Genomic DNA, 21,629 nt, shown 5'->3' with positions numbered 1-21,629 from the left:
CATAAAGATATGAAATATACTGACAAAGCCTTGACAAGCCATGGTTCAGCATTTACAGAACGATCATGCTACGTAGCTCGAATGCCGCGGCTCGACACCAAAACGACGTCGTTTTGGTGTCGATTTTGTTTTTTTTGTTTTTTTTTTTTTTTTTCCTGGTTTTGCAGAACGAAGAAGAAGAAGAAGAAGAAGAAGAAGAAGAAGGGAGAAGAAGAGAAGGGAGGAGGAGGAGGAGGAGGAGGAGGAGGGAGGGGAGGGGGCCATAAAAACCGGTTTGAGGAGGAGGGGAGGCTGGGCTGCGACGGAGGCGGGGCTGCGACGGAGGAGGAAGCAGCAGCGGCGGCCAGAGCTGCGACGACGGCGGGGCGGGGCTGCGACGACGCCGACCTTCTTCCTCTCCCTCCCTTCTCTTTCTCCTCTCCCTCTCTTTCTCTCCCTCTCCCTCTCCCTCTCCCTCTCTTCCTCTCGAGCCATTTCGAGCCTGGTAGCTTCGAGCTACCAGGCATTTTCCTTTACAGAAAGACCAGATGAGACACTTTACACTTGACAAGTCAGTCGGTGTCACGCAGTTCTACTTGGAGAGTCAGAACACCAACAAAAACATCCCACATATCATATCTATTATCTGCATCTATTTCTGCACCAAGGATCCTCTAGAGTGAAATTTCTCTAAAGTTTCCTAGAGTGCTATATTGTGTGGTTGAGATTTACTGGCAAGTCACATCAATTTTTCTGATGTGACTTGCCAGTAAATCTGAACCATACAATATAACACTCTAGGAAACTTTAGAAAAATTTCACTCTAGAGGATCCTTGGTGTCTATTTCTGCCCACTAAAATGGCCTTTCATGCTTTTCTTGTCCTCCTCTCTCAATTTAATTTTAGTAAATACAAGGTATGTGACCTTTCCTTTTAAAAAAATAAAAATAAAAATTTGGGAACTACATTGAGAGCAGTTTAAATAGTGTGCTGCAATTTGCTCCTCATTTTCTTCTTTGGACCACCACACACTAAATTGTAGCCTTTTTAGTTAAAATTCACAAAAAGATAAAATAAATTAAAATAATCAATAAAATAAAACGTCACATCAAATTCATAATCATTTTATTTTTTTTCTCACAAACATCACATCCAATTATAAAAAAATTCAATTATCTTCTCAAACACAAAAAATTTAATCTAATAAAATAACTAAAAACTAAAATAATAACTTTCCAAACACCCAATAAATTTGCTCCTTTCGTTTTGTTTTTTAAGCACCCACTATATTACTAACCCAACCCTGCCCTTTGAACCCCGCCACTGAAAATGCTTTCAGCAAACCCCACCTCCCTCTCTAGCAACCCTTTCCCAGCCCCCATCCCTCGTGAATTCCTAGCCCACCTTTGACAGCCCCCTCCTCCCTACGCCGCCTAACTGCTCCCATACCACCACTGTCTCCTCTTCCTCTCCTCCCAAGGGATGGCAATGGATCAGATTTTTCAGGTTTTGCATGTGAATTCTTGATTTTAAACTTAATTATTTCAGTGATACAATTTCATTCTTTACTATAATCCTTAACAATTTCATCCTGTTTCTCAAGATCCAAACACAACAACAATTTCTATGCATGTCTATCAGGACATAAGGCACCAAGGTGGTGACTGGAATTAGTGCAACTCAAAATAAAATTTATTTCATTAACTTTCGAACTATCGACGCTCGTCCACTCAGAGGAAGCTGCGCATCCCTTATCGAAACTTTAGTTTACAACATACACCACCACAAATTCCGTACGAGGTCTTTTATGTAAAACTACAAATGACATAAGACATCAATTTACAAAGCAAGCCTCAACAATTAACTCTAACTAATATACAAATGACTACAGCCCCAATCCACTATATAGTGATATTCATCGGCAACTGTACATTATACAAACAACACAGTTACAGAGCTTCCCAACCCATTTTACTCTGTCGACTCGCTTCATATCTTGTAATTTAAGGAGTTTATTTTCCCTTTCACATAACAACGCAACCAGATCAAGCTCTTGCTATACATTTCATCACGGAGAGTCATTGCCCAAACCTTCCAGTGAAATGGCATTTTCATCCTTGAGTTCAAAAATCACTACTTATTAGATTCTGCATCATGGCACCTCCTAATCGAGTCCACTCAGTCAAGCCGAGCAGTTCTCCATGAGAGTGAAAGGGTGGATTTGAGGAGCAAGCCTAGTGCTGAGGAGCAAGTTGCTCTAACGATTGCATCAGCAGACCGACTCATTTTGCCCACCAACAAAATAAACATCTAAGGAAGACAAGATTATATATTCTAATGAGTTCACTTTATCTATAATTTAGGGCAGAACAAGTACGAGGCAAATCATGTCTAGTCATCAATTATCAGTGACAGCAAATGCATTTGAGAATGACCTGAGAAAAATATAGAGCTGAGATGCGTTGATCATCTGAGAGACAAATCATGCAGCTTGAGAAGTAAATGGCATTCGCTTGAATAACCGTCCAAGGAGCATCATATGCCTGCACTAACAGGAATATAACCAGTCTAAGGTTCATTTTTTTTTTTTTTAAAGTAAATAATAGCACTTTATTGAAAAAGCATCAAGATGATACAAAGAATGCAAAGAAACTAGAAAAGAATACAAACACGCCTAACCAATTACATCGTTCAAAAAATCTAAAAAAGCAAACAAATCCGGATCAACTGTACTCTCCAACCAACTATACATGGTAACTAAAAGCCGATTCTCTAGCCATGAAACAGAACGATAAATCTCTTGAAAGTTTCGTATATTCCTCTCTAACCAAACCAACCACATCAAACAAAACGACACCAACGACCACACCCATCACTTACGCCACCCAACCCGAGCCCCTCTCAAACTCCAAAATGGTGTTTTTAAAGGCAAAAAGCGAACCGAGACGACAAGGTCTCCTAATGCCTAAGCGTGAGGCGATAAGGCGAGGAGAGGGCTTCATCGATTTGAGGCGACCAGAAAGGATATTTATTTTAAATAAATGGTATAGACAAAAATATAAATATTTCAGCATAAAGAAATTAAAGAACATATTTTTAGCAGCAAAATAATTGAAATTTTTCAGCAAAATTAATTGAAATTTTTTCAGCAAAATATTTAAAATTTCAGCAAAATTAATTGAAATTTTTTCAGCAAAATAATTAAAATTTCAGCAAAATAATTGAAATTAAACAAATTAATTGAATTAAAATAACTAGGAAATTAATTGAATTAATTGAAATTTTAACACAGAAAAAAAATAATTGAATTAATTGAAAAAAAAATTAATTTTAAAATATAATTGAATTAATTTTAACACAGGAAATTAATTGAATTAATTGAAAAAAAATTATGATGGAAAAAAACAACATAGAAAAATAATTAATTGAATTAAAATAACCAGGAAAAAAAGAGGGGGGGGGGGGCGATAGTGTTCTTCAAGTCGAAGGAAAAAATGAACAAAGGAAGAACAGAGGGGAAGAAAGAGGGGGGGGGGGGTCGACAGTGTTCTTCAAGTCGAAGAAAAGAAGACCCAGGTGAAGTCGAAGGAAAGAAAGGAGAAAGAAAAGAGAAAGAAAGAAGGAAGAAGAAGGAAGAAGAAGGAACTCACCAGGTGAAGTCGACTAGAACGACGTCTAAAGAAGAAAGAAGAAGACCCAGGTGAAGTCGACTTCGGGTATGCCCTTCAATGTCGACGAACGAAGTCGACTTAGGGTTTCGACTTCTTATTTAGTAGAAAGCAATTATAAAGTGCAACGCATGCCCGTAAATTGCACAAAAGTCATCCAGATGAAGGGCCCAGATGATTCGAACTGAAATCAGGCAAAAATTTGGTGAAGCGTCGCTTCGTTTCGCCTCTCACTTCATCACCTAAGCCTCGCTTCATGCGCTTCTCCATTGCCTCACCATTTCGCCTCACCTCAGTGTGCTTGAAGCGCTACAGCCTCGCCTCGCCTCGCCTCACCTCGCTTAGAGCTAAGGCAAGCGCTTAGGCTCGCCTCTGATAACACCGCTCCAAAACATCTCCAAAACCCCCCTTTGGCGGCACCCAATTAATCCCAAAAAGAGAACAAATCAGCCCCCAAAAGCGCGAAGCAACGGAACAGTGAAGAAATAAATGATCATCCGACTCCGCATCCACACAACACATACAACACCAATTCACTAACACATGCCCTCGACAAACCAAGTTGTCAATTGTAAGGTTCCGCCCTAAAGCAGCCATCCACGAGAAGAAAACAACCTTAGAAGGAACTCGAGGCACCCAAATACTCCTCCAGGGAAATTCCCCTACCACCTCCCCCACCAAACTCAAATAAAAGGACTGAATAGAGAACTGGCCTTTTGCACCCACCACATTCCAAACCAACACATCTTCCCCTCCTACCCAAAAGCCCCAACCCATACAAAAAACTGAGCAACTCCCCTAACTAACCAACCTCCCAGTCCTGAACTTGGCGCCGTAGCTGAATGTCCTAAACCACCACATCCCCACCCCACAAAGTATTGTATTGTTAAGCCCTATCGACATTGTGAAAGTTTGTCTTGTGAACATGACAAAGTTGAGAATACAACCCAAATTTCTAACTTGTGTCAAGTTCAAGTCGTGGTTGCAGATTGTGTCAAAATTGTTCATGTCCACGCATTGCAAGGAAGGTTCTAAAAAGCGGTTGCGGTCGCCGTAACGGTGGCAGTGGCGCGGTTGCAGTTGCAGGGTGTAAAGGCCGTAGCGTAACAGTTGCGGTAATCGGAACCGTGAATTTTTTTATTTTTCGCACAATTTGAAAAAAACTTACCGATATGCATATTTTTTTTCCATGATCATATTTATTGGGTTTAAAATAAATATTAATCAATTTTTGTAAATTTTTAAGTATGATCCAATATATTTCATATTTTTAAATCAATATAAACTGAGTTTTTTACATTTTATTCTAATAATTAATGACTTTATATTATATAAAAAATTAACCACTAACTATTATATATAAGATAAATAATGACAAAAGTAAGAAAATAAATAAGAGCCTAAATATATATATATATATATATAATATACATATTTTAACGAAACCAAATAGATAATGACCACACTTACTATTATTATTTTCAAACAAAATATAAATAGACACAAACAAAATGATTGAGCGATAGCAGCTGAATAGAATAACATAAGTCTTACAGCTCCAACAAATCAATAACATATTCTTCATTTTCCCTCTTCTCTCTCTCTCTTTTGCTCCTCCATCTTCTCTCTTTATCTTCCATTTTCTCTCTATCCCTCTTCCCCCATTTTCAGCTTTGTTTTTGTGTGTTTTTTTGAAAGAAGTAGTTCGGAACCGTTACGTAACGGTGCGTAACAGGCCGTTACAGCCCCGTTACGACCACTATGGCAACCGCTACGGCCGACACAAATGTGAATCTCAATCACACTGCAAAAGCGGCCGTAATGGGTGGCGGTAACCACCACAACCGTTACGTAACAGCGTTACGTAACGGTTGCGGCCGCTTTTTAAAACCTTGATTGCAAGACAAGGACTAAGAATGAAAAGGCCAGAAAAGAATATGATTGAGGCCTACAATATAGAGATGAAGCCCCAGGGTTGAAGAAATGATATTGAAGTAAATGAAAACTACAAAAGGAATCAATAGCCTACTTTAAATAGTCCTGAAAAAGATTTGTGAATTTAGGTTGATCTGTCATTGGACATAATTTGCAAATCATGAAATATAGTGAAGCTCGCAATTAGACATAAGGGCTTTTCAGCAGAAGGCTAAACCTGTATAATTGATGCCATGTAAGTATCAATCCTGGAAGCTAGATGTTGAATTAACTGCCTTGTTAGATCTCTGACAAAGTCTTCATAGTCACTTCTAGAAACAAACAAAAGGTTTACCATTGAAAATTTCAGCCATAAGGAAGCCCAAAAGGTCAACCAAACATGATAAGTAATGACAGTTTTGTATTGTTAAATGCATACCGGTGGTCTGAGTTAAAACAATGTGTGTTGGAGAGGGTAAACAGTCCTTCCAATTCCATTATTGGGGCAATCTTTTTGAAGGTGTTCTATAAAATAAAAATATGAGTTAGTCAAGGATTTCTCTGAAGAAAGCAACAAGTAGAAAGCAAATGGACTAACTGCTAATCATTTACCCGGCAAGCCTGCCGGACACTGAGATCATCATCTTGAAGATGCAAAACCAAGCGTGGCAGGGCAGCATGTACCTGAGACCAGCAATTGACATCAAAATAGCTTTTGAGGTTATTAGAATGCAAAAATAGTTGTTTGATTGATTTAATTGATGAAGGGCCACTAAGAACTCCTAGCACCATTAGAGTTCATTATACACAAGTACGTTGAAAAGTACGTTTACAAAAGAACATCGAATGTTATTTGTTAGTAAAAAAGAGAGAAAATAAACATATATATATATATATAATTTATTTTTTTTAATAAATAAATAAACAAATTTTATTAAAAAACATCAAGAATATGCAAATAATATAGAAAACCCCAAATGAGAAAATAACCAACTCCAAACCAATCACATCATCCAAAAAATCTAAAAAAGCAAACATATCTGGATCAACCTTCCTTTCTAACCAACTATACAAAATTGTAAGTAAACGACTCTAAAGCCAAGACACAGTATGAGACACCTCTTGAAACGTTCGTCTATTGCGCTCCAACCACACTAGCCACATCAAACACAATGGCACCAAAGTCCACATACGAAGCCGTCGACGACCAACCCGAGCCCCGTGCCAACTCCATAACATGTCCAACACCCTCCACGGTTGTACCCAAACAATCTCAAAAAGAGAACATATAAATCCCCACAAACGAAAAGCCACAAGACAATGCAAAAAAAATAATCCATAGTTTCCGCATCTTCACAACACATACAACACCAATTGACTAGAATATGACCATGTCGCATCAAATTATCAAGTGTAAGATATACATATATATATTGAAATGAATATTAAATCACTGATTTGCCTACATGACAGTTTAATTTGTTCAGCTACTTGTCAGAAAACAATAAGAAGACAGTACACCAGCAAATCAGAATCTTTGCTACTCAAGTACATGAAATATAATAGCGTGTTGAAAATATGACTAGATATGACACTGTCAAGTTTGGACAAAACACAGATGAGAGATGAATATTAATACCAAATGGCTGCTTGTTACCATATCCAAGTACGAATTTGAGGTCATTGGAAATCATTTAGTCAAAGCCTGTGTTGCACAGCAATGCATGTCTAGCATCTCACAAAGAAAGTAGGGTCAAAAGTTCTATTCTTATTGTAGACAGAAAAAAGGAATAAAAGAATACTGGTTTATAGAATGAAAGAGGTACCAGTCTTCCCTTTTCAATGGCTATACCTGTAGCTCTCTTTCAACCAACAGCCAGTTCAATCATGTATGGGATTTTTCTAGATAAAGATGGGAAAATGGTGCAATAGAACGAAGAAAGGAAAATGCTAGTACAGTTTGCAAATAAGAGCATCCCAGTTTAGAAACCAAGCTTGTTAGAAAATGAGCTTACCCATGGTTTTCTACTCATGAGAAATACACATAAATCAACAATTTCAAATTTCAAAATCATTAATCAATTTCTTTTCACTAATAATGCATTGAATAATCTCAAATCATGTGGTCCAAATCAAATAACAGACCTGCTCAAGAAAAGCCTCACGTTGCGGCCCAACTGCTCCATAGTTGCTTAGAGCTCCAAATGCTGCATAGGCATTGGCTCGTATCTTCGTGTTCATGCATATCTGTTTCCATTCAATACATAAATTAATTGCTTTGCCAGATGTAGCCTATATTATATTTTCAGACTCTTAGATAATTTTAGAAACCAGACAGGAATAAAAACATGCAAAGTGGATAACGTACATTCCAAACTTCATCACAAACTTTTTCGCAGCAAAGACCCAATTCCTAGGAATTAAGCTAGATGCATCTCCAAAGCTAAAAGATGCTAATAATGAATACATTCACATGTATTGGGGCCCTCAATGCACTATATTTGAGTCAGCCATTGCTCCCAATTAACGTACGAACACAAATTTATTTATTTTTTTGACGGAACACAGTGAAGGTTCTGAATTTGAACTTCGTAATGTAGGGATAATGGTGTAATGGATTGTATTGTGTTAGAATTTACCAATTTACTCCTCCACCTACCATCTCCACTATCTTTCTCCACACCTACCACCTCCACTACACTACACCTACTACCCAAACCCTCTCCTATATAATGCCACTCTGATTTGTAATACAATATATCAACACATCAATCTTGTAATCAAATATCAATCAATAATACATAAATTTTTACATGGTATCAGAGCAAGGTTGAGAAGCTAGTAATTCTGCTTCACCGGCGGGCGGCAGCCTCGCCTTGGCCGCCCGCCGGACCTCTACACATACCTTCCATCCGCTGCCACAAATCCCATAACTGAGCTATCGATCACCAAGGCCCACGGCTCTCTCCCTCAACCAAATCTCTCTCTCTCTCTCTCGTTGGGGGTGAAGACAGAGAGCATCTGGGCTAAAACAAACATACACACACACTTTCCATTCAATTGCAATCAACACATCCTGGAGAAGCCTCCATGGGGAATTAGGCCAGCGAATTGCGTCAGCATCCTGAACAGAAGCTATGGTTCCCATGAACCAGCTAATCCGGGAAGAATCCTCGGTTTCAAATGGCATTTTGAACCTCATCCCAGAGCACCATTGAATCCTCATGGAAGCCCTCACAGATGAAGCCTTGATGCAGAACTCTGGAGTGCTTGCCCGCGGGTAATAAACCACTTCAAAACCCTCAAATCTCGCCGGAAGGTCGTTCCGGCCGCCACAGACAGCGGCGACTCCGCCCATTGAATCCTCATGGAAGCCCTCACAGATGAAGCCTTGATGCAGAACTCTGGAGTGCTTGCCCGCGGGTAATAAACCACTTCAAAACCCTCAAATCTCGCCGGAAGGTCGTTTCGGCCGCCACAGACAGCGGCGACTCCGCCGACAAACTCGACCAACTCCTCCTTTCCGCCTCCATCTGCAACGGCGAAGACTTAGGCCCCTTCGTCCGCAAAGCCTTCGCCTCCGGCAAGCCCGAGACTCTCCTCCACCATCTCCGCCACTTCTCCAAATCCAAGGAGGCTGAGATCGAAGATGTCTGCAGAGCTCACTACCAGGACTTCATCATTGCCGTCGACGATCTCAGATCTCTCCTCTCCGACGTTGATTCTTCCAAAACCTTGATCTTCTCACTCACTGATTAAAACAAAGTCTCTGTCGCATAAACCACTCGATTCGAATCAGAAGTGGAATACAGTGAATTGGAGTTCCCTCCTCCTTTAAACACAGAGCAAAAAAAAAAAAAAAAAAACACAAAAAAAAAAAAAAAAAACAAGCTCTGAAAATTTCCCTGCTTTTGAGGCCTCTCTCGCCGCCTCTGTGGGTTCATCATATTTCCCTTTACACAATAACAGCCCCATGTGCTATTTGATCTCTTTTATGACACTTTTTATTTTATTTTATTTTATTATTTTATTTTATTAAAAAAAAAAAAAAAAAACGAGGCAACCCACGTGGGCTTGTCCTCTCTCTTTCTTCTGTTTGATTTTCAACTCTCTTATTTTTATTTCTTTTCTCTAAAACCCTTTTTTTTTACTCTTTTTCATATACCCATTTTTATTTTATTATATACTCAACATTCTCATCATTCTTTTCCCCACTCCAATATATTATCCTAGCCTTAATTGATTCCACTGATTTCCCCCACTTCATTTTATTTATTATTATTATTATTCTTATTATTATTATTTTTTAACCAAAAAAAAAAAAAAAAAAAAAATTTCATTCCAGTTTAATTTTTCTGCTCGCCATTCGGATTTGCACAATACACTCATTTTATTCATATCGGGATCAACCCCGATCCACATTTTACACAAAAAAAAAAAAAAAACAAACAAACAAAAAAAAAAAAAAAAAAAAAACAACAACAACAACAACTTTGTTTTCTTTTCTGCAGACGGCCACCCACCGATCTACTCTGCTGCCGGTCTCTTCTTCTTGCCTCCGTCTTGGACAGTCCTTGACGGTGCTGCCTCCGTGTTTTCCACACCGCCGAGCCAGTTCACTCCCCCATACTCCTCCACTGCCGCATATGGCGGCCCTCCAAATCGGAACATCACGGTGGCCTTCCGCTTCAGCTCCTTGTTTTCTGCCCTTAGCACGCTTATCTCTGCTCGCGCATCCTTATACATGCATTGGAGCAGAGCCAGTTGGGCGTTTACATGCTGCACCTCATTTGTCCTACTCTGCAGCCGGTTCGACAAATTTGTAACCGCCGTCATGGTTTCCACACATGACTTCAGAGTATACTGATTGGCCTCAATATCAGTTTGCACCGCCATTTTTTGCTCCACCGACCGCATCGGAAAGTTCAATGGAGCAAAACCAGAGGTGTTTGGTTGAGGTTCACTGGCCACCGTACCAGTTATTTCTCTTGTGGGCTCGTTCAGTTCTGGAAAGAGCGTGAGCAGGTTCTGGGTAGCTGGACGGGAAGAAGAGGCCATGTTTTTGGGTTGCTAAGTGTTTCAGAGCAGGGTTTACAGAGTGTTTCAGACTGCCAAAATTCAGAGGTTTCCAACTGGTTTGCACAGCCTCTGCCTCAACCTTGGTTATATAGCCGAGGCAGCCACGCGCATCGCGCGCCACTTGCCACCAGCCGACAAACGGGCACGCAAGCCAAGGCGCCCACGTGCCTCGCCATCATGTCCGGCACACCTTTTGATGACTTGGGCACGCCTTTTGATGGCACGCCTTTTGAAAAATTGGGCGCACCTTTTGAGGATGCGATTTTTTATGGGTCCGACAAGACTCTGTAAACTGTCCCAACATTGATTCCGGTTAGTTCCTTTATGGGTCCGACAAGACTCTGTAAACTGTCCCGACATTGATTCCGGTTAGCTCCTTAATGGGTCCGACAAGACTCTGTAAACTGTCCCGACATAGATTCCGGTTAGTTTCTACAAGGGTCCGACAAGACTCTGTAAACTGTCCCGACATTGATTCCGGTTAGTTTCTACAAGGGTCCAGCAAGACTCCGTAAACTGTCACAACATTGTCTTCTACAACGGTCCGACATGACCCCATAAACTGTCTTCTACAACGGTCCGACATGACCCCATAAACTGTCTTCTACAACGGTCCGACATGACCCCATAAACTGTCTTCTATATCGGTCTGACACCACCATACAGTGTCCTCTACAACGTTATGACACCCCATACAGTGTCTTCACCAACGGTCTGACACGACCATACAGTGTCTCCTATCCTTTTTTATTTTTATGTATTTTCTTGTTTTGTTCCTCTCTTCAAACTCAAGTTGGTTAGTTTCTATCCTCCTTGAGTTTGCGGGGGGCTGTTAGAATTTACCAATTTACTCCTCCACCTACCATCTCCACTATCTTTCTCCACACCTACCACCTCCACTACACTACACCTACTACCCAAACCCTCTCCTATATAATGCCACTCTGATTTGTAATACAATATATCAACACATCAATCTTGTAATCAAATATCAATCAATAATACATAAATTTTTACATATTGTATTACCAAGTAAGACGATAGAGATGACAAATAGATACAGGAAGAAAAAAGGACAGGGTGAAGTTGTCCATTTGCACTTGATTCATTAATTACGCCGTGGAACCAATGTCTAAGAACCATGGACAATGCCGACATGACAATTTTTAAATAATACAGAACACGACAAGTGGGGTGGATACAAATTTTATAGTTTATATTTATTACATGCCAAATTTATGAATATTTCATTCAAAGATAATAAATAAATAAATGAATAATGCAACATAAAACTAACTCTGAGAATTTAAAGTTGGAGGGATTAATAGGTATAAATCTACATTGTTTTTCTTTTATTATTACATCTCAAGTTATTTTGTTCAAACTTATGATGTATTTCATTTGTGTCTAGCAATGGAAATACAAAATAACACTATAAACTAAAGAAGCAAGCGAGCATACTTGAAGATTCCGAAGCCGGACTGAAAGGTTAAGTAAAATGGGTTCAACAGCATCATTGGGTGATGACTCAAGAACCTGTGCAATTGGACATATTAAGTGCATGAAAAAACATGAGCTTGGCTCAAACAGTACTGCATAAGAAATTAGAAATGTTGGGATAATTACCATTAGCAAGCATGACACAGCAGTCAATTGAACTGATTCATCTGAATCATCAAGCAAAGCTAATATCACTCCAAGAACTTCAGGAGTGTACCGGAGTATATGGATGGATGGTATCTGCAAGACAAAATCTAAAAAGTTCATGCACTCACCGAAATAAAGGAAAATTAAAAAGAAAAGAAAAGAAAACAAGTAGCTATGATCAATACAACAAATGTAAAAGCACACATATAAAAGACCTGAACAAGTCCCCTTAGACATAGTCGTCTAACAGTAGGAGAATCATCAGATACATGCCGGCAGAATGCTTCAACCATCTGTTCCAACAAGGAACCAAAACCATCACTGCACCATGGAATTCAGATTAAATGAGAATTGGAAAAGCAGAACATTATCTAAACCAATTCAAGATATATATTGACTTCAGATAAAAAAACACAATTGATAATTTTGGGCATCAGCATTTTAATTATTCTAGATTATGCACCAGCAAAGTTTAAGCATGGAAAGATAAAAAAAAATTAAATCAAATTTGTAAAAGTTACACGAACATGATGGTTCCATATGAATCATCAATTACAAATCAGCCCCTACCCCCACCATCACCCCTTCTACTCTAACATCACTAAAAGATTCCAGACAATTCTTTCTACACCACAGACAGACAATTTTTTCATTTTTCAAAAGTAGATCTTTAATGCTATATGGAATCATAAACCAAACCAAGATTAATGATCTAAGAGTATCCAAAGATCATATGCTCTTCACTCTCAAAGAGGAGGGGGAACGGGTACTAGAGGCTCTCAAAGAAAACACAAGCTTCAAAGAAACAATGCAAAACCCAAAGACAAAAACAAAACTAAAAAGAAAATAGAAAAAGGACACATGTAACAAAACAGAAAAGGAGCATCCATGATGGCAGATCACTCCAGATTACCTGTAGCGGACAAACTCAGACACTGCTGCAGCTGCAGCTTCCCTTTGAAAACTTTGGGGTCGGTTTAAGGATTTACTTAAAATTAAACATATGGCTGGAACCTGAACAAACCGACCATAAGAGAACAAATTTAAAATGGCATTATAATGAAATCAAAAAGCACACAACTAGAAAGGGTTATCAATTAATGGAACAATCACAAGCATGGATATCGTTTCATATTTGCACCCAAACATGAACAGAGGTGGCATGGGGTCTAAAAGTTAAAATTATTTTTTTCTTATTCTTTCATTTTGGAGCAAGTAAAATTAAACACTATAATTAACCACAATCCCCACCAATATTCTATACACCATCATATCCATTGCACAAGGAAGCTGCTTACAGCAGTAGGTAGTCAACCCTCCACCCACTTTTTGTGGAGAGGTCAGTTCACATGACTCAAACCCACGCCACAAGGGGGAGGGGGGGGGGGGGGGGGGAATAACACTTGCCATCTCACCAAGTCACGACCTCTAATTTTTATACATCATCATCAAATTTAAACATTGAAACTTTAAAAAGGCAAACAAGAATAAAACAAGAAATTACTTAATCTTTGGTCACACCAGGAGTGGAGTGAATTTGTCAACTTTCAGGAAGGGTCAAAGCCAGGGTCCCGATCCTGATTCTATTATAATGTGAAATGTGGAAACCAAACAAAAAATTCACATTTCGTATGCACTAAATAAACTTTTTTCATGATTTCTATTCATAAGGCCAGCATTTAAATTCAAATAGTATTGGATAAGTGCAACATTTCTGTGTGCCTCTAATTTGTACAAGTATTGATACTGATTTGTGAGAATACACAAACAAAAGGAATTATAGAAAGAGAATCCCAAGTGGATCATATTACCTCTTTTGGTCTTTTTATAGAAATACACCCGGCTAAATCTCCAATAAGATTGATCCACTTCTCGTTTTCATTTTGCCCTCTGTCTCTAGCCAAAATCTGTGAATAAATTTTTCCTTTTGTTCTTATCCAGCACTTAGTATAAAGAAGAGTCCCCGGAATTACAAAAGATGAGTAGAACTTCTACACATAACTTAGTGTACCTTTCCCATTTCAAGATCACCAACACATTCACAGAATGCTTGAAATGCAATTAGAAGGGCCCTGTAAAGAAGAAAATTGGAAAAAAGGTCAAAGAAAATTTTAAAAGAAAAAAAATGCACTTTTCAAATCTAATAATTATAAGCCGTGCATGTACCGTAATGGTTCTTGTTGACCAGAACTAGCTAAACCATGACAGCTTCCCAGCTGGAGTAAAAGTTCTGCTAAAACAGAAGAATAACTTTGTTCAACAGCCTTTTTTCCTACTTTACCACCACCTCTGTAATAAAGATAGCACATTGCAATATTCAATAGACTGTATAATGAAATTGGAACCTGAGCAATGCAATTGAACACAAACCTGAAGAAGGCAGTGAGAGCAAAAATAGCAGCCTGCAGGATGTCTTTGTCTATGTGACCATTAGTGTTATGATTAGAACTGTCTCCTTTCTCCAAATCACCTTTAAGTATAGGCATCTGGTTAAGGACATATATTACATGCTCCAGGAACGAGAATGAAAGTACTGTATGCTGAGAAAATGCCTGTATAAATAATCACGAAAAAGTAAATCATGGTATTAATTTTAACTAAGAGGTCATAGAAGAAGACCAAAAACAAAAAAAAAATTGAACAACAGAATTCAAACATGACTTACATAACATCACATATGATGGAAATCACATTTTATTTCCACAATTTATATTGCATTTTGAATTACAATAAACAAATTTCAGACTATATGACTACATCCTAAGAAGGTGGCATGTCATACTGGACACCGACACGACACGACACGACACGACACAACACAACAGTCGTCAGGCAGTTCCCAACACATGTTAGACACACGTTCAAAAAAAATTTAGACAAACATGTTTAAGATACTTGGGAACACGTGTCTATCGCTGAGATACATGTGAAACACATTACAAATATGAATAAAATAATTTGGAATCTAATGATAAAAGAAAATTAACATTAATTTATATATGTTGTCCTTTAGACATTGTAAAAATTATTTTCTGTAATAAAAGAAAATTAACATAAAATTATTTCTGTGTCCTACATTTTTTCAAAATTTATGTGTTGGTGTATCTGTGTCGTGTCACGTGCTTGTTAGACTGCATCACTGTACTTTTTATATTTTTCTTCTTTCTCCCCTCTTCTCTTTCACAACTCAGTGGCATGTAATGTTCTATTTGACAGTGGGAAGCTTTTATTTTTTTGATAAATAAATAAGCCTTATTAAAAGAGCATCAAGAAGATGCAAATAATACAAATCTTCAAAGAGGACCTACCGCCTCCTAACCAATAATATTATCTAAAAAATCTAACTGGACAAACAAATCCGGATCAAACTTCCCTTCCAACCAACTATACAAAACTGTAAGAAGGCAACTCTCGAGCCACGAAACACTGTGACGAACCTCCTGAAAAGTTCGCCTATTACGCTCGAACCAAACTAGCCATATCAAATAAAGAGCATAGACCACACACGCCGCCGCTGCCATTGCCGCTGCTGTCGCCGACCAACCTTTGCTCCACGCCAACTTCACAGCATATCCACTACCCGCTACGGTTGAATCCAAACAATCCCAAAAGGAGAGCACATAAGACTCCACAAACGGCTAGCCATAGAACAGTGCAAGAACAAATGATCAACAGACTCTACATCAGCACAACACATGCAACACCGATTTAATAGAAAATGACCATGCTACACCAAATTATCAATCGTAAGATTCCGTCCTAATGCCGCTGTTCACATGAAGAAAGCCACCATAGAGGGAACTCCTGGCACCCAAATACTCTTCCAAGGGAAATCCGCCCTCACCTCCCCCGTTAAACATCAGTAGAAGGAAGAAACAGATAAATGCCCCTTCTCCTCCACCACATTCCATCCAAAAAATCTGCCCCCATCCCAATTACACCCAACCTATACAAATAATCCCAAAGCTGCAGCAATGGGTCGTACTCCTAGTCGTGGATAGGCCGCCGCAAATGAATGTCCCAAACCACCACACTCTCACCCTCCAAATAAGATGCGACCACAGCGTCCTGATCCCTTGTAATTCCACAAATTAGTGGAAAACGAACTGCTAGAACAACACCGCCACACCACCTATCCTTCCAAAATGGTTTTGTTATCATTGACTGTGGTTTGGACTAATTAGAGAAATAAAATTAGCACGTTATTATTGAAAGAAGAGAAAGCCCTAAATTATATTTTGATTTGGTAAAATAAAAAGGGTTTATGGTTGAACAATGTTGGTACATTTCTATTGTTAATATGAGTTATGTAGAAGGTGTTAACAGTTAAAGGATTAATTATGGTATTGGAGTTATTTTGAAATGAACGTATTGTGTATCTATTATGAGGTATGAAATGTTTAAAATGAGTTATTATCTCGCTTATCGCTTGGTGTATCCTTAGCTTACTGTGCATATAGCCGGTAGAGCATAGTTTTAATTTGTTAGAATTTACCTACACCTACCACCACCTACTACCACACCTACTACACCTACCACCAATTTACCCTCACCTACTCCTCACCTACTACCCAAACCCTCTCCTATATAATGAGCCACTCTGATTTGTAATAGAATATAACAACAATATATATCAATCAATAATACAGTATTTTTTTACATGGTATCAGAGCAGGTTTAGAACCTGATATTTTCGCTTCCCCGGCGGACGGCAACCTCACCTTAGCTGCCCGCCGGACCTCAACCTAGTCCGCTAAGATTTTTCTTACACATACCTTGATCACTCTGCATGTGCTTCCTCCCCAGCTGCTGTCCAAGCACAAAATCTCTTCAATTCCTCTTCTTCGTATCAAAAGCTGCGAGGCGAAACCAAAAGGGTGTGTCGAAAACCAGAGACAATGGCCAGAAGAACTCGATCGTTCTCACTCGCACTGGTGTGGACGCTAGTCCTCTTCGCAACCCTAGCTCTCACTCAGGCGAAGAAATCGAAGGAGGATTTAAAGGAAGTGACTCACAAAGTTTACTTTGATGTTGAGATTGCCGGAAAACCTGCTGGTCGTATTGTCATGGGTCTCTTTGGGAAGGCAGTTCCTAAAACAGCAGAGAATTTCCGAGCACTGTGCACAGGGGAGAAAGGTGTTGGAAAGAGTGGGAAACCTCTTCACTACAAGGGGAGCAAATTCCATAGAATTATTCCCAGCTTTATGCTCCAGGACGGTGATTTTACACTTGGTAATGGACGAGGTGGAGAATCAATTTATGGAGAGAAGTTTGCTGATGAGAATTTCAAGCTGAAGCACACTGGCCCAGGGTTTCTTTCAATGGCAAATGCTGGCCCAGACACAAATGGCAGCAGCAACTAATGCTGTGTTCTTTGAAAGGATAAAACAATTGCTTACTGTTTGTTTGTCCAGGTTCCATTTGAAGTTTGGGGAAAGCAATATTTTCTTATTCTTGTCTCTCTCTCTCCGCAAAACCCACCATTTGTTTTTTAACCCACTTCCTCTCTCCACTCAAGGACATGCACATCTTTGTCCACTTTTCAACCCTTTCCTTCCTCTTTTTGCACCCCACTCACAGATTCCCACACCATCACTAGTTTTTCAAATCATTATTTTATGTTTTATTTTTTCTTTTTGATCATTACACCATTGCCCCAACATCCTCCACTCACAAATATTCTCCCTTTTTTCTTTCTCTATCGTTTATTCTTATTATTATTATGAACCACCTCAGAACCCATGTGCATCCCTTTTATGACACTTTCCTTATTTTATTATTTTATTTTATTTTATTTAAAAAAAAAAAAAAAAAAAAAAAAAGCCACCCACGTGGGCTTCTCCTCACTCTTTCTTCCGTTTAATTTCTAAATCTATTATTTTTATTTATTTTCTCTAAATCCCCTTTTTTTAATCTCTTTTTATTATATTATATTAAAAAAAAAAAAAAAAAAAAAAAAAAATCTTCATCTCTCCTCCGTTTGATTTCCAACTCCATTATTTTTATTTTTATTTATTTTCTCCAAACCACTTTCCTTATTTCCTCCATCTTTCATTTTTTGATTTCAAATATATTTTTATTATTTTTTCTTTATTTTTTCTTTCACATTCTTTTTCATCTTTTTCCAATTCCCTTCATACCATATAGCTTTGCACACCAAATTATATTTTATTCATCTCAGGGATCAACCCCGATCACAATTTTACACACAAAAAAAAAAAAAAAAAAAAAAAAAAAAAAAACACAAACAAACAAACCAAAAAAAACAAAACCACATCCACAGGCGGGATTTTTCTTCTCTACTCTGCCGCCGGTCTTTTCTTCTTGCCTCCGTCCTGGGCGGCCCTTGACGGTGTTGCCTCCGTGTTTCCCACTCCACTGGGCACGATCACTCCACCCTGCTCCTCCACTACAGCATATGGCGGCCCTCCAAATCGGAACATAACGGTGGTCTTCCGCTTCAGCTCCTTGTTTTCTGCCTTTAGTACACTTATCTCTGCTCGCGCATCCTTATACATGCGTTGGAGCAGAGCCAGCTGGGAGTTTACATGCTGCACCTCATTTGTCCTACTCTGCAGCCGGTTCGACAAATTTGTGACCGCCGTCATGCTTTCCACACATGCCTTCAAAGTATACTGATTGGCCTCCACATCAGTTTGCACCGCCATTTTTTGCTCCACCGACCGCATCGGAAAGTTCAATGGAGCAAAACCAGAGGTGTTTGGTTGAGGTTCACTGGCCACCGCACCAGTTATTTCTCCTGTGGGCTCGTTCAGTTCTGGAAAGAGAGTGAGCAGGTTCTGGGTAGCTGGACGGGAAGAAGAGGCCATGTTTTGGGTTGCTAAGTGTTTCCGAGCAGGGTTTACAGAGTATTTCAGACTGCCAAAATTCAGAGGTTTCAAACTGGTTTGCACAGCCTCTGCCTTCGTCTTGGTTATATAGCCAAGGCAGCCACGCGCATCGCGCGCCTCTTGACGCCCGACAAACTGGCACGCCTTTTCATGGCACATCTTTTGATAAAGTGGACACACCTTTTGATGGCACGCCTTTTGACAAAATTAGGCACACCTTTTGAGGATGCGACTTTTTAAGGGTCCGACAAGACTCTGTAAACTGTCCCGACATTGATTCCGGTTAGCTACTTCAAGGGTCCGACAAGACTCTGTAAACTGTCCCGACATTGATTCCGGTTAGTTTCTACAAGGGTCCGACAAGACTCTGTAAACTGTCCCGACATAGATTCCGGTTAGTTTCTACAAGGGTCCGACAAGACTCCGTAAACTGTCTTCTACAACGGTCCGACATGACCCCATAAACTGTCTTCTACAACGGTCCGACATGACCCCATAAACTGTCTTCTACAACGGTCCGACATGACCCCATAAACTGTCTTCTACAACGTTATGACACCACCATCCAGTGTCTTCACCAATGGTCTGACACGACCATACAGTGTCTCCTATCCTTTATTATTTTTATGTATTTTCCTGTTTTGTTCCTCTCTCCAAACTCAAGTTGGTTAGTTTCTATCCTCCTTGAGTTTGCGGGGGGCTGTTAGAATTTACCTACACCTACCACCACCTACTACCACACCTACTACACCTACCACCAATTTACCCTCACCTACTCCTCACCTACTACCCAAACCCTCTCCTATATAATGAGCCACTCTGATTTGTAATAGAATATAACAACAATATATATCAATCAATAATACAGTTTGTTATCATCAATGTATCTAAGTATGTTATGGGTTGCGATGGTTACAGTTTTGAAAGGCCGAGCTGCCTCATTTGTGGATTATATACATGTTGATGATTTGTTATTTCCCTTTTATTTAAGGCATGCATGTATTGATATGAATGTATTGGGAACAAACCAAAATGCCATTTTGAGATTTTGAAAAGTGTGAAGGAAAATGGGGTATTTGTGAACATGTTTTCAAAAAAGGTCATTTTGTTGTAAGTACGGAAAATGGGGGAAGAGTAATGGGCTTGGTGAAATTGTTTTTTTTCTAAAACTGTTATAGTCATGAAAGTTTGGAAAAATGGGTAATAAAAAGGAAAAAAAGTTGAACCGCTTATAGCGTCGAATGAAATAGCTGTTTTCGAGAAAAGTTCATACTTAGGTATATTTTGTATAAACTGCCACATTACTATTCTAGTATGAGAATGAACATTCATGATCATAGCTATCTGTAAGTTGTTATTGTTGGAGATCATGTTGAGATCCCTACTGGACTATATGTTTATCCCACGTTGTTGAATCTTTTTTTCAGGTGATAGCCAGGATGTTCTACAAGGTTGGATCTTCTTATTTGTTGGCCACGGGGCCTCTTTTGTGTTGGCGGAATGCCATTTATGTAAAAAGGGTTATACCCTTCTTCTTGACTTTTAATGATGTAAGCCCAAGGGCAATTTATTTAGTGTACTCATGTTGTATTTACTTGCATACGAATGAGAGCAATGTTATTCACTTCTACAAGTTGAATATACGAGTTTATTTCCGAATGTTATCTCTAAAATGGAATTAAGTAAATGAAATTGGTAATACTTTGAGTAATAAAAAGTGGGGCGTGACACGCACCCTCCTCCCATTGCCCACCCTAAACTCCACCCTCGCCCCAACTCAATATCTTTCCATAAGCCACACCCATAAGAACCAACCACAGCCCCTGCCCTCCAATCCCCCATTTCCCCCTAGCCAATCCATACTTGCTAACCACCACCCGTCTCCATACCCTCTCTGGCTCCAAAGCAAAGCGCCATAGCCACTTACCTAACAGAGCTTTGTTGAAAGTCACCAATCGCCGGACCCCCTTCCTCTTCTGGTTGACAAATCTGCCCCCAATCCACCAAATGATAACGAAAATCATCCCCTCCACCATCCCACAGAAAATCTCGCTGAAGCCGCTCCAACTGTTGAGCCACCGATACCGAAATGACATGCAAAGACATAAAATACGTCGGAATGCTACTCAACACACTCTTGATCAAAGTCAACCTACCCTCTTTCGCCAGATATTGCCTCTTCCAACCTGCCAACCGACGCTGAATACGCTTCACCCCTCCTTCCCACACCCGTTGAGCTTTAAACATTGCCCCCAACGGCAAGCCCAAATAAGTAGCCGGCAAAGCTGACTCCTTACAACCCAACACTGGCAAATTTTCCAGCTTCCCCACCGGAATCATTTCCGACTTCCTGAGATTCACCCAAAGGTCCGAAACTGCCTCAAAACACAACAAGACACATTGCAAATAACCCACCTGCTTCGCCACGGCCCCACAAAAAATCAAGCATCATCAGCATACAGCAAATGAAAAAACACAAATAGGCGCCCCT

The 21,629-nt window shown here is 39.5% G+C and overlaps 1 protein-coding gene and 1 pseudogene across 9 annotated transcripts in view; one reads left to right on the top strand and one right to left on the bottom strand.

The window, feature by feature from the left end:
• Positions 1 to 1,649: 1,649 nt before the first annotated feature.
• Positions 1,650 to 21,629, bottom strand: part of LOC114288624 (ARM repeat superfamily protein) — a 59,045-nt gene continuing 39,065 nt past the window's right edge. For 3 of the 8 annotated variants that reach the window (XM_082919472.1, XM_028232141.2, XM_082919469.1), the window contains exons 38-51: positions 14,658 to 14,839; positions 14,454 to 14,576; positions 14,299 to 14,359; positions 14,099 to 14,194; positions 13,201 to 13,301; positions 12,503 to 12,608; positions 12,267 to 12,380; positions 12,102 to 12,176; positions 7,707 to 7,808; positions 6,174 to 6,245; positions 6,001 to 6,086; positions 5,800 to 5,893; positions 2,415 to 2,522; positions 1,650 to 2,289 (exon numbers count right to left, since the gene is read on the bottom strand). In XM_082919472.1, the coding sequence (XP_082775598.1) occupies positions 2,158 to 2,289; positions 2,415 to 2,522; positions 5,800 to 5,893; positions 6,001 to 6,086; positions 6,174 to 6,245; positions 7,707 to 7,808; positions 12,102 to 12,176; positions 12,267 to 12,380; positions 12,503 to 12,608; positions 13,201 to 13,301; positions 14,099 to 14,194; positions 14,299 to 14,359; positions 14,454 to 14,576; positions 14,658 to 14,839 (1,452 nt within the window). In that variant the 3' untranslated portion in view covers positions 1,650 to 2,157. Of the gene's footprint in view, positions 2,290 to 2,414; positions 2,523 to 5,799; positions 5,894 to 6,000; positions 6,087 to 6,159; positions 6,246 to 6,680; positions 7,809 to 12,101; positions 12,177 to 12,266; positions 12,381 to 12,502; positions 12,609 to 13,200; positions 13,302 to 14,098; positions 14,195 to 14,298; positions 14,360 to 14,453; positions 14,577 to 14,657; positions 14,840 to 21,629 lie in introns of all 8 variants that reach the window. The other 5 variants (XM_028232142.2, XM_082919470.1, XR_014363724.1 and 2 more) reach the window with 4 other exon arrangements.
• Positions 16,774 to 18,249, top strand: LOC145822442 (peptidyl-prolyl cis-trans isomerase CYP20-1 pseudogene; annotated as a pseudogene). Its single transcript, XR_014363725.1, has one exon. The product of XR_014363725.1 is annotated as a peptidyl-prolyl cis-trans isomerase CYP20-1 pseudogene (transcript).

Source organism: Camellia sinensis, chromosome 3, assembly GCF_055761805.1.
Source record: "Camellia sinensis isolate YWXY chromosome 3, ASM5576180v1, whole genome shotgun sequence".
Lineage (NCBI taxonomy): Eukaryota > Viridiplantae > Streptophyta > Magnoliopsida > Ericales > Theaceae > Camellia > Camellia sinensis.
Note: the sequence above shows the minus strand (reverse complement) of the source record. Positions and strands in the feature narration are given on the sequence as shown.